The following is a 17,703-nucleotide window of genomic DNA, read 5'->3' on the forward strand; positions in this document are numbered from 1 at the left end:
TTTTTTGTTATATAGCTCTGACGTTCTTTTTTTTATGGAGAAAAAAATGAAGGGTATGTGCAGCCAGATTTTAGAAATAAATAAAATAAGAGATTAATGGACGCGACAAAAATCACTCTTATTTTTAAAGTTAAAGTCAAAAAACTGTCACGTCCGACATCCTGGAAATACCCATAATACCCATACAAATTATATAGCTGTCATCGGTCTGTTTTTGTAAAAATCTGTCACATTTACACATTTACATTTGCTTCTGATGATAACTGCATGATATGGTTTTAGTCGCAAGGGTATTTAAATTTTTGCATGCCGAAGCTTCCTTCCTTGCTTAGAATGTGTTTTGAAAAAGTAACCCAAAATATAAGAAAAGAAGACCGTAATATAGTATTTCAAGTACCATGGAACTGTTATGGATCTATTATGTTTCAGTAGGAATTTCTTAAAAATCGCATGGAACTGTACGAGGAGGATCTCAGCAACCATAATATTATCCAATATATCGCTCCGATATACTTTCAGAATTTATCCCGGGTTATATATTCACTAAAGTCGCTGCCAAAATAAATTACTTGCTCTCTTGAAACTCCTCGTGAATTTCGAAGGGTTCGACCTACGCCTTCGCCGCTACTCGTTATAAGCAAACTGCCTGTATCCTGTTCCATCGTTACGTAGATATACATTTAGATATTTGTAAGTTGTAAGTTGTGAGTTGCAATGCAGTCCATAGCTTAGCCATGGGTTTGCGCAGCAACTACTAACGAGCTCGTTGCACTGGGTAAATGTAAATAGACATCACTGAACAGTTTCGGTTGCTTTGCTTTGTTTTAATACTAGGTACACACATTTAGTTAAGTTAGCTACGCGTGCTGCAAGGGGTCAAAGGGGTCAACTGGAGTTCGGGGGGCCACGGGTCTTCCCCTTCAGACTGACAACCAAGGGCGGGGTAACCTTAAATCTCAAATCGCATCGATTACTCTAGATGACTAGATAACTTAGTTCTCGAATTATAACTAGAATTAAAAGTAGAACTATAATTAATTAACTTAACAATCAAATTCAATTCAATCTCAATTCACACACAATTCAATACAGTTTCGTCAGACGAAAGGGCTCATCAGGATGTCAGATGGATCTAGATCTAGACCTTAGGATCCTAGGATCCCGATCTGAATCTGGGGAATCGGGGGATTCCTCTTGCGCACACTTAAATGCTATAATCAATAGATACATATATGCATATATAAATATATTCGCTTAAAATTACGCGTGTATACATAAATACGTCGTTTACATAAATATCATTCACATATAGTTATATGCAAGTGTATATATAAGTATTGTATGTCTGTATATCATCATACCGTCTAGCTCTCTCTCGCTGTGTTGTGTGTCTCGTCTCATCTGTCTGTCTGGATGTTAGTCTATATGTCTGTCTGTTGATGTAGATTCTGATGTTTCTGTTCTGTGCCTGTTCTGTTTGTCTGTGAAATGCATCTAAAACTAGAGTATACTAGCTCCTTCCTTATCATATGGCAAGGTATCCATTTGCGACGTCATCATATTTGCATCAGTAAATATGGTTGGTTAATTATCTTAATCCTGCGACATACACACACATATATTTCCCAAGCTATTTTGTTTTTTTTTCAGCGATAGTCGGTTTGAAGTTTTTACCTATCGATAGGTAGTAACTTCTGGTATCGCTTTGCTATCTTTCTTACGGTTCTTCCGATTATTGATGCATTTTCGATTAAGTTGTATTTGTATCCCTAAGCCTAGTGCTACAAAAAAAATGTATTCATATATTTATATACGCTTAAGGAACACATACACAGACACTGGTTATTATTTATCGTTTATCGTTAATCGTTTATCGTATATCGCTTACATTTAATCGCCTATCGTTTGCCGCAGGATCGCAGCATTGCAGCATTGCAGCATTGCAAGCAAGGGAAGCCTCACACCTCTCACCCCTCACACCTCGGTGACCTGGGGGGTGGTGGAAGTGATGACAGTGGGGGATGGTGGTGGCGGGTTTACTCTGGTCTGGGGGTGGGGCTGGGGCTGGGGGGGTTTCTTTCGCTTCGGATCTCGAATGGCGGACGGGTGGAGGTGGTGGCAATGGAGTTGTTGGTGATTATGGTGGTGCTGACGGTGTTGGCGGTTTCGTTGGCTCTTGGCCCTGTGCTAAATGCTACTCGATCGTCCCAGGCCCGAGGTGGTGGTAATGTGGTTGTGGTTGTGCTTCTGATGGCCCCTCTCCACCTTAGTGAAGCACGCCATTGGCAAGTCGGGGTCGTTCCTCGGGTTCTGCGGGTGTGAGAGTCAGCGCCGGTATAGCCGGATGAAAATTAGAAACCTGCCCGATTCCAGTTCCGGTTCCTAATCCGGCTACGGCTACAGTTCCGGCTGTGGCCGGTGGACTGGCACTCACCTCGTGCTCGGCCTGATGGCAGAACTTGCCCTTCAGCCAGGGCCACTTGATGGTCCGCACCAGGGTGTTGCGGAAGTCCTCGCTGAACAGACAGTAGATGTAGAAGGTCAGCGAGTAGTTGATCAGCTCCAGCAGATTGGCGCTGGCCCGGAACACCTGGAAGGGGAAGCTCGGGTAGACCTCCGAGGCGATCGTCATGTGGAGTATGGCCATCGGCGAGACGCACACAAGGAACAGGATCGAGGTACTGCCGAGCAGCAGGAACAATCGCCGCTCCTCGGCGAACTTCCTCGGATCGTCGTCCTTCATATATCCATGTCCATGCCCGTGTCCGTGTCCATGTCCATGTCCATGGCCATGACCATGACCATGACCATGGGCATGTGGACGACTGAGGACCATCTGACGGCGGCGCTCGCAGGTCCGCCGGTAGACCATCATGATGCGCAAGTTGAGGCCGCCGATCACCAGGGTGGGCACCAGCTTGAAGATCACCTCGAGCATGATCTTGTAGACGCGATAGAAGATCGTCTGCTGGTAGATCGTGTTGTCGCGCCGCAAGTACACGTAGACGTCGCTGGAGCCGAAGATGCATTTGATCAGCTCGCCGCGAAAGATGCTCGGCAGGTAGACGATCACCGTGGCCAGGCAGGTGAGGAAGACCACCACGCTGTTGGGGATTCGGGAATGAAATGGAGTTGGTGGGTGGGGGATGCAGGTCTGCGACTTACCCCGGTGGTCCCATCACTGGTCGAGCGAAGCCGGGATGGCAGACGGACACGTAACGTTCGATGGTCAGCACTAGTAACATCATTACGCCAACGCCTAGGTAGCCACAACAAAATGTTAATATAAATATTAAGTTGATGCTGTTAATTAAAATAGATTACAATACATCGGGCAATTAGTTCACAAGTTACACAGTCTTACAAGAAAATATAGGTATAATAACTAATTTTGAAGTCATTTTCAATTATTATTACAACACTTATTGAGAAAAAGTACACTGGTAAAAAATGTTGTATATTTAAAGATCGTTTTGGTTTTCATTAATTGAATGCAGTTATTTTAAATACTTTAAAATTTTGATTTGAACATGAAATTATTTTTTACTGACTAAAAATATTTAAAGTAAATATGACCAGCTCGATGTTATTTAAATCACGTTATTTTTTATGCCTTTTTTATTAAATATTCGATTTTATTAGTGTGGGAAATCAATAGATTTCACACCAAATTTAATATTAATTTGCTTTAATTAAAAAAAGAGAAATATTAGATTTAACATTTATAGTTAATTTGAGGATTTGAGACTTTGATTTTAATATAAAAATGCTTAAAGTAAATATCATTCACCTCAACACAAATATTTTCAAATTTAGTCATGCATTTTAATATTTGTTTGTTTTTTTTTTTAATTTTAATTGAAATATTAAATACGACATTTTGAATCAAATATGCAGACATTTGTATCTTATAATTTATAATAATTTGTAATATTTAAGCGAGTCAACCAGAGATTCCTGTCAATCGTAAAGCTGCGTCCAACCTTTAAAGCTTCGAGATTCGACCCTCGAAAGCTTTCAGCCGAGACTCACCCAAACAGCCGTTGCCCAAATAAAGCTCCAAGTGGGCGGTGTAGAAGGCGGGGCCGAACTCCTCCCACTGTCCTCGATCCTTGTGCACCAGCATGCGGATGCCGAAGGGGATGGCGAACACAATGGCCAACAGGGCGGCAGTGGAGTAGGCTAAAAAGACACGAGAGAAAGGGAGGAGAAAGAGGAGAATAACAAAGGGATTAACTCGGGCAAATCTATAAAAATGTCCTTTATGGTTGGGTTTATGGCATAATTATGGCGCCGTTTCCGTCGACCATGTGGCAACAGGAAGTCCTGGCACACACACATACGCACACGTACGAACACACACGAGCACTTGAGTCGCGGCCCAAATGAATGGCTTTCCTTTCCGGTTCCCTTTTCTTAACTTCCTCTTTCTCGTTTTTCTCTTTTGACAACTTTGTGCGTGCTGTGTGTGTGTGCGTTGTTTATTGATTTATTATTTTGTTTATGACCATATAATTACATTATTACTAATATCATGTGCGTCCTGCCGCCGCTTCCCGCCAAATTGCTGTGCAAACACACACAAGTTTGACTTGGGGAGGCCACCGGATGGCAGAGGATAGGATATGGGCCGCTCTCATAATGATGGGCATCTCTAATTGGGCACAGGGCCGCCGCATCAATATAAATGTCAGTTTTGTTTGCGCCAAGCCTGACAAGTGTACTGCCCATCAGGACATCAGCACCCCGTTCTGTGTGAAAATCTCTTGTGTTTGTCCTGTCAGCTGTGGAATTCCTTCCAGTGATGGAGTGGCTTTAAGCGGGATCTCGCTCGTTTCAAGATCAGGGATCTCCTCAGGGGCCTCTGGCCACTTTGGCATTCCCCGGTTGGCAATAAAACATTTTTTGCCCATCCGCAACTGCATAACTTTGGTCAAAACACAGCACACACACACAGCACACACGAGCCCCAGAGAAAAGGATGAAGGACGAGGGACAGGACACCATTCGGTGGCAATGACCGCCAAATAACAAATGGGGCAGCCAGCCAGTCGGTTGGCATCGTAAAAAGGCTGCGAGCAGCAAAATATTTTTGTTATTTTAATAAAATGAGCAGAGCAGAGCGTTTGGGTTGGCTCGGCGCTCTGATTTCGGTCATTATTACTCATGCCGGCGAAAGGCTCTTCACAACTTTTATTTACTGCCACTTGAGCTAGTGATATTTCAGCCAGAAGGAGGAGGAGTCCTAGTCGTCCACCAGCCAAAGGGTCTGGTCGCTTTGCATTTCTCCTCTTTCTCCCGCCTAAAAGGCAGTCGAAAGGGCAATCAATTATGCTGCCATAGCATGCGTATTACATTTGAAGCATTTCACATTTTACATTTTATTTTCGCATTTCGCAGGGACTTCCTCGCCCTTGCCCTATACCCTTTTATGGGGTACTTAAATTCCAGTCAGATCGGCCACACATTTTTGGCCCTTGGCAGGCCATAAAGTCTGTTGGTAATCGGGGGCACGAGCCTGGTCCAAAGAGCGAAAGTTCACTGCGGAAATGGTGGAAAATCTATGAAAATAATGGCGCTAAGGCTTGCTGGTCTGAAAACTGTTAGATCGGAAGAGTTGAACGGGTTTTATTTTATCCATCGGGGTCACCAATCCATGGCAATGTATAAAGTGAAAAATTAAAGCGGAAATGCCGGGAAATCTATGAAAAACAATGGTTCAGATCGTCAGCTCTAAGAAACAGTTGGATCGGGGTATTTAAACGAATGTTTTTATTCATCGGGGTCACCAGTCTCAATGGCAGTGTCTAAAGTGAAAGATGAAATGGCGGAATTGGCGGGAAATCTATGAAAACAAAGACTGAGATCTGCTGCTTTAAAAAAACAGTTATATCTGTGAATTTGATCGAATTTGTTTATAATTTTAATTTAATTTATTTATTTGTTTTATCCCGATGAGACAAGACTAGGTCTTATAAATTATTACATCGGTCACTTTGGAAAAAATAATAATAGGGTATTTTACAAAACTTAAAATAAACAAAAGAAAAATAGTTACATTTAACATTAAATTATTAAAATTAAACAGATAGAGTGTAATATTAATATACATTGGGGTCACCAATCTCCATAGCAGTGTCTAAAAGCGGAAAGGGCGGGGAAATCTGGATCTGAAATAATGGTTTTACGGTCTTGAGATCTAAAAGCAGTAGATCGTTGAATTTCAACGAACTTTTTGTATGCATCGGGGTCACCAATCTCTATGTCAGGTTCTAATAGGAAGGGCTCAAAACAGAAATGTTGGGAAATCTATTAAAGTAATGGCCATAAGGCTTTCAGCTCTGACACTAAGTGTTTTTTAGGTTTTCGTGGAATCTAAATGTTAAGTCATCTTGCCCAGGGTATCCCACGCTTCGGCTTGTGTGGGGGAATTTCCCATGAAAAGTAAAGTGAGTCGCCTGCTTCTGTTGTCCTTCCACTTTCCTTTTTTTGGGCTCGGGTTTGGGTTTGTGCTCGCCATGACTGATAGTCGACGCTAAACAAAAATTACCAGCAAGTGGCGGCGTTGACAAAGTTGCCTTTTTCCCCGCCCGAAAAGTGGGAACGGAAGTGGAGCTCATTAATCAATTAAAGCGCCATAAAGCAAACGAGTGTCTAATAGAGTTGACATGCTGTCTAATACAGTGGAATGCGAATACAGCTGGTTTCGGGGCTGCTTTCAGGGGGCGTGGCACAGGCTTAGTGGCTCTGCATAAATTTCCACGGGGTTAACCGGTCTCATCTAATGAAATAACTTTCAATGAAGCTGCACACGCACACGGCGCTGCGCATACATTAGCCGCATTGTGGCAGCTTCAATTTCGCCAGAAATCGTCGAGGTTAATGAATAAATTCTGGGGCACAATGGCCACATGGGCTTGGCGAGGGGGAACCGACGAATACATATGTTCTAAAGCGAAACTCAATTTGGCAATCAGTCAAGAGTCGAGCCCTCAATCCCCAAACCCCAACCTCCGGAATGCCAATGAAGCTGAGGAAATCCAATGTTTGCGTGGGCGAAGACATACGAGTGTCGTTCTCTGGGCCAAAAAAATCCAATATGGGTTATCGCAAATCATAGCCCAAAATGGGAAATGGGAAATGAACATGGTATTTAGTATTTGGGCTTCTTGTGCAAAGCGAGTGCAAAGTTAAAAAGAGGAATTCATTAGACGCTACTGTATGGCAGCTCTGGAGAACAATGGCATTATGCTGGCATTATTCGATATTCGATTTTCAATCAATTGTGCTGTAAATTCACTAATCACCACTGCTGCCTTGTCAATGGAATTTTACTTCTTTTTGTGGGCTGACATTTGACAATGATTATTTTGATGGCTGGACAAAAAAGCTGGGCCCAATCGAATGAAGAGAAAAAACAATAGGTTTTCTTACCTTTTCCACAAATTGAATTGATAATTGTGAAAGCTGCCTTTGTCCAATTTTCATTTCGGTTTCCCATTGGCTGAAAACTAATCAAATTTGCTACTCATAACTACAGGTTTTGTGTAATTTAATATTTTCATATTTTTAGCTTTGATTCGAATGCTGAATTTTTGCTCAAAGGAAAAACTGAATTCGGATTTAGTTCGCACACAGAAATGCAGCAACAGGCTTAAAAAAGGAGGATTGTGCATTGTGCATGGCCTTTGGAAATGGATACTGTTCCATTTGGATGCCAGTCTCAGGTAATTGGGCATGCATTCGGTTTTGGGTTTTCGGTTTTCAGCTAACCGTCATATTAGCCGACCATTGGGCCTGGGAATTCGCATTACTGATTACTGCCTCAGAGTACGAAATAGTTGAATATTGGTCTGCATGTGGTTGCCGATTAATTGGAATTCAGCAGGCCGAAATGGATCTCGAAATGAGGTTGGTCTTTTGGCACAAGGAATTCGCCTGTTTCTGTTCGGTAGTGTGTGTGTGGCTAAGGACTCCTTGGAGGAGGTATTTAGCAGGGAAGGTCATTTACAAAAGACAAAAATAATTTTCATTTAAATTAGCGACGATAAAAAAGACCAATGAAATTGTTGTTGACACAAAGAAGAATCGACGTGTGCCCAACGCAAGAAAGGCGTGTGACCCCTGGTATATAGTATGTGGCATACTTACCCCTCATGTAGATGTAGGCGGTGCCACGCATGTTGCGCCTGGTGAGCACAATCAGGTTGAGCACATTGCCTATGATGCCCATGGCGCAGATGATGGGCAGCACCAGGCCATAGCAGTACTCCCTCAACGATTCCGTCCGCGGATCCTCCACATCCTGAAAAAGGGATATACATATAGTAAACAAGTGGCAATGGGGATGGGGGATGGGGCTGCAGGAACGGCAGCTCGTAAATCATCTCTTTGTGGCTTCGCCTGCTTTGTTGGCTTGGCTCCGCAGATAAAAATTCAATAGTCAACTTGACACTTTTATTTTGCCACTTTTTATGCACACACGCATTCCCCATTCCTAAGCCCCTTGCTCCTTTGCTGCCACATGTGCCCTCCATTTGCCTCACTTTGCCACCCCTTTTTTCCTTTTTGTTTTCTATTTTTGCATCGTCTTGTGCCAGAGTTGCGAACAAAGCAGCTTTCGCTTGTCTGTCAGCTTTTTGGGTTACATTTTAGTACCCTGTATTAACAAGGTGCAATTGTTAGGAGCCTCTTCCTATTTTGACCTTTTAAGAATTTGTGAGCAAAAGAAATTAATGTTAAAAAAAAGTATGATTAGCAAAAATCAAATTGTTTACTAATTTGTAAGGTCAAAACTATATAAACCACATGCAAAAATAAGAAAAAATATTTTTAAAAATTTCCCTTTAAAACTTTTTAGAAAAAGTTTAGCAATTTTGCAATTTAAAAATTTATTTTGTACTCTTTACTATTTTTTAAATATTATTAAAAAGTTATTTGTAATGAATTTGACTTAAAATGTTGTACTTTTTAATTTGTTCATTTTGCGGTTCAAAAAATGCTTACTTTGGATTTCCGTAACGTTTTATTCTAAAAAGTTTTATTAGCAAAGTCAATATAAATTATATTTCGTTTTTAAACCAGGGGTTAGCTGGACTTTAAAGAGTTGAGTGAACCTGACAACTGGATGCCTTGGATACACGGAGGCCTTGCAACTGAGCCTGCTGTGCCCTGAAATGAGCAATTCCCCGCACTTTCTCCTCCGTTTGGCTGAAAACATTTGTGGAAAACATTTCCCGCGGCGCCCGAAAGTAGGCAACAGTTTTCCTGCGCAGCAGGCATCCCCCGAAGGCTGCGAGGGTCCAATGCCCAACGCCCAATATCGAATACCAACTAACTGGCCCAAGGTGCGAGCCAGAAGCCAGAAATCAACAGAATAACCACTATTCAATGGATAGAAAATATAAAAGAGAAAATGGGAGCCACTCACCCGATAGAAGTCGTCCCTTAGGTCGCTGCTAAAGACGGACGTGGCATTGGCGGCCAGGACATCTGCGCTGCTGGTGAGATTGGAGCCCCAGATGAACGAGCAGTAGGCGGGATCCTCTTCGGTGTTGTAGAGCCTTGTTATCATAGTTCCTCCGCTTGTGCCGCCGCTGCGAATCGAGTTTAATTTGTGTAAGTAAGGCTACCCCTGAGAAATTGCGTGTAAAAATAGTATCTCCCTTTTTCCCTAGCTGTTGGCTGTTTCTCATGAATGAATGCCTTTGGAATGCCATTGCGATTGCCATGTAATTTAAATAGGGAAGGGGGGGAGCTTCAAGCCAAACCAAAACGAACTGACTGTGACGCGACTAGCGGAAACGGAAGCGTTCACTTGTACACAGTGCGATAAAAACAAAGCGCCAAAGAAACACAAACACAAACAAAAAACGATAAGGGGGCGGTGGGCCAGTTGGCGTAACAATTGGGACTTTGATTGCCGACGCGCAGCACAAACAAATCAACGAAAAATTGAAAAGCAACTGCCACTGAGAGACGTAAAAATAAAATGCTGGAAATAATTGCGGACCGTAAATAAGTTGGCCGTGAATGGGAGAATAAAAGGTCCCTAGAGCGTGGCTAGGTGCTATGCACAGCAAGAAAAAGTCGAGAGCCCATTGTTCTTGAATCGGGAACGAATGTTCTTTAAAGCGAGTAGGCGAAAATATTCACAATATCAGAAAAAATAAATGGTGAGAAGAGAGGAGTCTTGAATTAAGAACATTCGCTCTTAGAAACCGAGTAAGAATGCTCTCATTTTCAGAAGAAAGGATGAGAGTTGAGGGGGAGAGAGAGAAATCTTGAATTGAGAACATTCGTTTCTAAAGAGACGAGTAAGAATGTTCTCAATATCAGAAACAAATGGTGAGAAGAGAGGAATCTTGAAAAGAGAACATTCGTTCTTGAAAGCCGACGTAGCGCAATTGTTTCCAATATCAGAAAGAACTTAGGAGAAGAGAGGATTCTTGAACCAAGAACATTCGTTCCTAAAAAGGCGAGTAAGAATGCTCTTAATATAAAAAAAAGAGGAATCTTGAATCGAGAACATTCGTTCTTAAAAGTAAGTATAAATGTACTAAATATCAGAACAAATTGCTGAGAAGAGTGAAAACATTTTCAGCTCAAATGAAGAAATATATTTTTAAGAATATCCCCAACTCAGTTGGATATTCTCTCTGTGCAGAGAGGCTGAGGAGACATCTCAGTAAGCATTACCTGTTCGGATCCGGGGTGCTAGTGGCTCCACTCAGCCGGTTTAGTGCTCGGAGTGCTGCCAGCGTACTTCGGCATTGGGTTCGTAGAATCGTTGCCGGTGACAAGCCCGGGCAGAGTTGGTTGCGATCCTGGCAATCCTGGCGTTCTGCATCTTGAGTTCTCTTTTATTTTTGAGGCCGCCTGCGAGGAGGAGAAACGATGTGTCAGTCGAACTTTTCTGCTCGTCATGTGGGTGGGTGGGTGTTTTTTTTTTTTTGTTTCCTTCTTTATTATGCGACAGGACACTCAGGACACTCTGTCTCACATTATTATTGACGTGTGGGCAACAGGTGTGCTTTATTTGCCGCCACTCCCACACGGCCACACGGCCACTCCCCCTTAACGCGCCCGGCTAAGCGCTAAAATCAACGTTGACAGGCAGCAGAAATTCGTATAAAATATTTGATAAATTGCCCCCGAGCGTGGCAAACAAGCGGGAATGTGGCGGGGGGAAACAAAATATACAAAGAATTATAACATACAACGACAACAAAAAAATGGTTGCTGAGCTTTAAGGGCAAATGGCTTTGTGTCCGTGTGTCGAAATGGCAGAAAGCGTGGCTCGATGCCCCAGGTTGCAGCCCGAAAGTATGCAGCACTTTTTGCGGCGAACGGCATTTGCATATCACGCATACGCACTGTGGGCGCTGTGGGAAAAGCATAGCGTAGCACATGGCACTCGGTGAGGCTAACACCTTGCTTAGAGAGCTTTGTGCGGTGGCGGTGACACAAACATGACACAAACTTAATTTCCCCAAGGCACCACATAAAAGCCATCGAAAGCAGGAGCAACTGGGGACCGTCGGTTGGTCGGGTGGCTGTGGTTCCTGTCGAGAGTGCTCACTGTACGAGGACACCTGCATTGAGTCCGGAATGGGATTCTGTGCCTGTCTGTTTGTCTGTTTGTCTCGGATCCTGGCATAATTTATGCCTGCGATTATCATAATAATTCGCCAGACCAGTCCGACACACACGACTGCCTCGGTGGTTTGGGTTCAGGGTGGTCTAGGGTGGTCTGGGGTGGCCTAGGGGGGTGCGACGGGTGTCGACTGTCAACTGTCGCTTGTTAGTTTTTGGTTTTCGAGCTCTTCTTCGCCGCTGCTGTTTGCCGAGCACTTACAGTTATTGCGGTTTAGTTCGCCTGGCGAATAAATAGAAGCCCGGATCGGTTCAGTTGGGCTGTGGGCCACCCTAGAACCCTCCCGCTACTATCCCAGGATTTGTTTTACATTTTACGTTTCCCTTTCTCCCTTGCTCCCTTCCCTTACTTTCTTTTTTTGTAGTTTCTGCTTGGCTTTTTCATTTTATTCGGTTAACAAACAGCAGTTTGTCATTTAAACAAACATGGGGGCAGTGGCGGAGGAAAGGGGGGCGACAAATGCCATGTGAGAGTGACTTGGCCTGTTTATCTTCCCACCGAAACGCAGGACACGGAAAAAAGAAAGGAAAAGAAAAGAAAAGCAAAGCCAAAACCGAAGCGTAGCTTAATGGACCTGCTAGGGTTTTTCCCCCTTTTTCCGCTACCGCCCCCCTCTTTTTTTTCCACAGCGATCCATCTATCTCTATCCCTGTCTGCTGCCGCATGTGTGCTGGCATGATTAATGCCTTTGTTTACATTTCCCGCTTCACGTTTTGGTTATTTTCTTTTGGGGTTTGGGGCCTCCAATAGCGCCCCCTATATATATTTGCCACCGGGGCCTGGCTGGCGAATGATATGTTTAACAAAAAAGTTTAACGCAAATTAAGTCAAACTGGCAGCGCTTAACGATGTGCGACATAGATGAATATGCCAGGCATGTGTGTGTCTGTGCTTGTGTGTCCTGCCATATGCCTGTGTCCCTGCGAGTGGACAGTTTTCTATTTTCTGGGCGGTTCTGGACTACTGGCTCTTTAATTTACACACAAAATGATGTGGCCCCAGTGACAAGCCCTGCCAGCGAGGATACATACATACTCGTATGGAGTATGGAGGACACCCACACCCACACGCAGCCAAACGGACTGACGGCAAATTAAGTTTTTCCAGCAACAAGAACGAGCAAACTGTAAAAGGAAATCAACTCAAGACAAAGTTTAAGTAGATTCCCAGAATCCCAGAAGCCAAGGACAGTGGGTTTAAATGTGGGGGAAAGTAACTCGAAAAATAACTTGTTCATATAAATTTAAAACGGATTTTCGGTTGAAGAAAATATAATAATAATAATAATAATAATAATAATAATATAATTTTAAAGCGAAAAATTGCAAAAAACCTTGTCTAAAAGTATGCAACAATATATTTTTGAACCAAAAGTGTTTTGAATTCATTCACGAAGAAGACTATCCCTTCTTCATTGCATACTTTTAGATACCTATTTTAAAATTTACAAGTGATTTCAAAACCTACTATGCAATGACCCATGAACAAGAAGTATTCTTATTGAATAATTTTCGATTTCAGTGTTCCAATAATCGCTATGCCACCCACCACTGCTCATTGATATTCATTATTAATTTTAAATCAGACTTTGGCTCTTTTCGATTTCTTTCGGCACCATTGTACACACGTCTCTCGCTGGAAAAGTCGTCTAATCACCTACCCTCAACCCCCTCTCCCCATAAAATGCACTCACACACGCACACTCACTCAACACAGGATAAACTTGTTCCATCTGTTGGCCAAAGTCGTTGAGCGTTGACAGCCTCCCATGTGTGTCCTTTCTGACCATTAAGTTTTTAATTTCCCTGGCAGGACATGGCCGCTCCTGCTGCTGCTGTTGCTTTTCCTATTGCTTCTGTTTGCCATTCGCTGTTTGCTGACCACCTTTTGGCGACTGGCTACTGGCGACTGGCATTTTTCGTCGGCTTTGTTTGCTTTTAATTACGCAATCATTTTATTTAATTTTTTCCGCCCTCCAATTAAGCTTTTAATTAAAACCCCAAGGCAACCGTAAAACTGAAACAGGAGCAGAAACTTCTCGGACTTTCCACACTGGCTACTGGCTTTGCTATTTTCTGATGGCTCGCTAAACGAGTTTTTAATCGAAAACTTATCGCAAAAAAGGCGGCCAAGAGTGGCGCCTGCGCTGGCCGATTAAATTTCAATTTAAATTTACATTTGTATGCACAGCACACTAGCAACTTTGGCCATAAATTGGCATAACCAGTTGACGTTGTCGCTCGGCAGTTATCGAAATTGCTTAACGGCGATGCCATGCTCGTTCCGCCGGGATTGCCACCCACAGCGAGATAAACATGCAAAGTGTGTGTGTCCTTAGTGTCCTGGCAGTTCACCAGGATGCGTCTCCACGGGGAGAAACTATTGAGATGTTGGTGGGCATGTCTTTATTAATGCGAACCAGTCGGGTGCAGAAAATCTGAAGTGACTTGAATGCATTGGAATGCGTTTTTCAAAAGTCTATTTTATTCATAAAATCTTTTTTAAAATTATGAGTGTAAAAAAAAACGTCTTATTTTATTTAAACATTTTACAGTCAACAATTAAGAGTTTTGAAATCGCTTATAATAGTGTCTAAAAGTATGCAGTGAAAAAAAGAATGAAATTTTTTGCATATTTGTAGACACATAAAAAGTGGCTTAAAAGCCCTTCTTACAGTTTATTTAAAATTAAGGTTTTTGAAATCACTTATTAAGATTTCTAAAAATATGCGGTGAAAAAAAGAACAAAGTTTGTTGCATACTTTTAGGCACCTGTTTAAGTGGTTCAAAAACTTCTGGAAGAAAAAAGACTGTTATAATTTTAAAAGTTTTGTTTTTAAACGTACAAACGAATTTACTTACACTTAAGATTAAGTTTTTCACTAGTTTTTTTCTATAGATTTTTGCCGAAAATCCCTTCACCTTTTTCGCTGTGTCCCTGGGGCGATTCTCAGTCCATATTTCGATTAGTGCCTCCCGAGGGAGCGCCGTTAACTGCTGCCAGCTGATGCCGCTGATGGCCGATGGCTGATGGCCGTTTAACATTTGACCCACACACATTTTAAGCTCGTTTCGGGAAGCCCGTGAACCGGAGTTTGTCAGTTTCAACTGGCGTGGCTTGGCGATGAGACTTGGCTCTAAATAATGTTGTGTTGCCACTCGACAAACGTGACTTTTGCTGCCAGTTTGGATTGGCTACGCTTTTTGGATTGGAAGTGGAAATGGAAGGGTGTGTGGGTGTCCCAGGGCCATTGTTGTTGAATCTGAATGTGAATGTGAATCTGAACTTGCGAACTGCGAACTGCGAACTACGAGCTGCTGGCACAGGACATAACTTGTAATAACGCGCTGACCCCGACACAGCACTAATACCAACACAATCACTAGCACTAGCACAAACACTAACACGCACACATGAACGCGCTGAAAAAGGGGTAGATTTGGGTGCTGGGGTGCTTGGGGTTTTCCGTGGATTGTCGTTGGCGGGAAAATGCACTCAAAATGAAAATGAAATGTCAACTTACCCGCAGAGGCGTGCGAAGGGCAGAGATGACGCTCTCGTTGCGGCTGCTGCGTTTTGCGGCAGCAACACGTTGTTGTTGCAGTTCCTTGTATTGTTTTATTGTTGTTGCTGGCAGTAGCTGTTTCAATGGCAGTGCTTCTTCCACTTCTACTGGCTAAAGTCTTAGTTCTTCTTTTGGGGCAGTGATTCTGTGATGTCTACGCGTTGCAGCTGCTGTGGCAACTTTAATTGGCTGTCTGTGTCGATCTGAGGGGCGAAACATAAATCTGCACTTAAATGCGTTCAAAGGGCTTAAGGCTTTGCTGCAGCACACACACGCTCACAAATACAAAATCACACGCACACACATTCAGATAAAGATAGACTTACCCAGAAAGTTGGCGTTGCTGTTGCCTACTTTTGTGCGCCAAAAAGTTTTTTATTCGCCTTTTAATCCCTTTTCCCAGCGGAAAACTGAAAACTGTAACTGCAACTCACGCACTGTTCGACACTCTGTATCTCTTGATTTATTTTTGGTTTATTTTTTTTTTAAGTTTTTAGCTTTTTTTTAGTTTTTTATCTTTTTATACTTCACTCAAAACTTTAAGCCCACTTTTTTGTTTGTTTTTTTTTTTTGGCTTTTCGCACGCCCTCCAGCAAACCAAAAAAAAAATGCAAAAAAAATGAAAGGATTCTGAAGATTTGGCAGTGTGATCCCTTGCTGCTGGTTGGCGGTCCGTTGGCCAGTTGGAAAAAGGAGGAGATTACTGCTGCTGTTGCTCCAGTTGCTGTTGCTGCTGCTGCTGCTGCTGCGACACGTCCATGCTGTTCGACTGCCCACGAGCAACTGAGTGGCAACTGGCTGCCAAGCCTCCTTTTATAGACATTGAACGCTGGTTGAAGGCGGCAATTGAAAGCGGGGAAATTCGGGGGCTTTCAACCAGCAAAAGGGGGAATTTCTTTGGGGTACTAGAAGGAATTTCCCAGCCTGATTGCAGGAAGGTTGATCAACAGGATGCAGCTGCTGCCTTTCCTAGTCATATACTTACTTGTGATGTAATCTTGGGAATGGGGAGAGGCTTTCAGCCAGCTGGGCATGAAATCAAAACAAATATAAATACCCGACCGCAGTGGCAGAAAAGCATAACTGGAAAGCACGGCTGAATCAGAAGCAGAAGCAGTCCTGCTGGTAAGCTGCTGCTTATCTTGCTTCGGTTTCCTAAGCCTTCGCCGGATTACGGATTGCGTATTGACAATCACGGCAATGGCAGCCGTGATACCAGCAACCAGATACGAAGAAAGTGGAACGAAGAAAGTGGGGAGGAGGAATGTGCGGTGGGACAGACAGTTGCAGGCACAAATATCAGCTGTCTCAACCGGTTCTGTTTCTGGTTCTGCTTCTGTTTCTGTTTCTGGGCATTAAATGGCAGCCTTTCAGCCTCCCAGTTAGCACCCCCCGCTTAAACCACCCCCTTGTTTTTTTCTTGCCGCCCTTTTGGCCACCCTTTTGCGGCCCATTTGGCAAGCCCACGTTGACGACGTCGCAGCCAGCGTCGAACTCACTTGAGAACTATTTCAATAAGCGTTATGCACGCATTGTCCTTCACCCTGTTTTCCCCACTGTCACTGTGTGTGTGTGTGCCTGCGAGTGTGTGTATTCGCCACCTCGTTGCAGTTTCCCCTTCCACTTCCCCATCCTTTTGGCCAACAAAAGAAGAGCAAAACTGCAGTCAGAGATAGAGCTCACTTGGTTGGAAGAGATTTTAGAACATGTCGGGATAGTATGATTATTTAAAATATTATCTTTATTAAATTGCGATTTTTTTAGATTTTTTGAATATTTGTAAAATATTTACTTCAAATATTAATGTATTTTTAACTTAATTTTTTTGTGAAGTAATTTAGGATATTTGTCAAATTAAATAAGTATAATGTGAACATGTCGGAATAATATGTTTATTTTAAATATTATCTGTATTATGTTTTGGATTTTTTTAGATTTTTAGAATATTTGTTAAATAAATATTTTAAATATCATCTTAATTTTTTGTGCAGCATTTTAGAATATTTGTCAACTTAAATAAGTATAAATGTGTGTCATTTCGGTATAGTATAAGTATTTCAAATACTATCAATATGAATTTTTTTTAGATTTTTAGAATATTTGTAAAATATATATTTCAAATGTTATAGGATTTTTAATTAAATATTTTTTCTAATTTTAGAATATTTGTAAAATAAAATAGGTATAAACATGTGTAGGGTTTATTAATATGTAGCGAAAGGCATTTTTAGATTCTGAATTTCAAAATGGAATTACTTATAGATTACATAAAATCAAATTAAATATATTTGGCCATTTTCTTACCCGCTAGTTTCAAGTATTATAGTATTTTAAATATTTATTATTTGCAGAGTTTTAGAATGGTTGTAAATGGTATTTGGAATTTTCTTAAATTAAGAATGGAGATACCTTGTTATGGATTAATTAAAAAATTAAAATATATATATTTATTTTAAACTTACTGCTTAAAAATAGAAATGCC

General features: G+C 42.2%; 1 protein-coding gene across 4 annotated transcripts; it reads right to left on the minus strand.

Moving 5' to 3' along the window:
* Positions 1-254: 254 nt before the first annotated feature.
* Positions 255-15,987, minus strand: LOC108061000 (probable G-protein coupled receptor B0563.6). Of its 4 annotated transcripts, XM_017146962.3 has the most exons (9): positions 15,548-15,987; positions 15,180-15,424; positions 10,699-10,878; positions 9,431-9,596; positions 8,152-8,305; positions 4,033-4,182; positions 3,166-3,259; positions 2,435-3,104; positions 255-2,310 (listed from the first exon to the last, which is right to left on the minus strand). In XM_017146962.3, the coding sequence occupies exons 4-9, from the start codon at positions 9,572-9,574 to the stop codon at positions 2,188-2,190; spliced, it is 1,335 nt and encodes a 444-aa protein (XP_017002451.2). In that variant the 5' UTR covers positions 9,575-9,596; positions 10,699-10,878; positions 15,180-15,424; positions 15,548-15,987; the 3' UTR covers positions 255-2,187. The 4 variants fall into 4 exon arrangements, with proteins under 4 accessions (XP_017002451.2, XP_017002450.2, XP_070075134.1 ...); XM_017146961.3 differs by having other exon boundaries at positions 255-3,104; XM_070219033.1 differs by lacking the exons at positions 4,033-4,182; positions 8,152-8,305; positions 9,431-9,596; ... (1 more) ...; positions 15,180-15,424; positions 15,548-15,987 and adding an exon at positions 3,330-3,359.
* Between the last annotated feature and the right edge of the window lie 1,716 nt (positions 15,988-17,703).

Source organism: Drosophila takahashii, chromosome X, assembly GCF_030179915.1.
Source record: "Drosophila takahashii strain IR98-3 E-12201 chromosome X, DtakHiC1v2, whole genome shotgun sequence".
Lineage (NCBI taxonomy): Eukaryota > Metazoa > Arthropoda > Insecta > Diptera > Drosophilidae > Drosophila > Drosophila takahashii.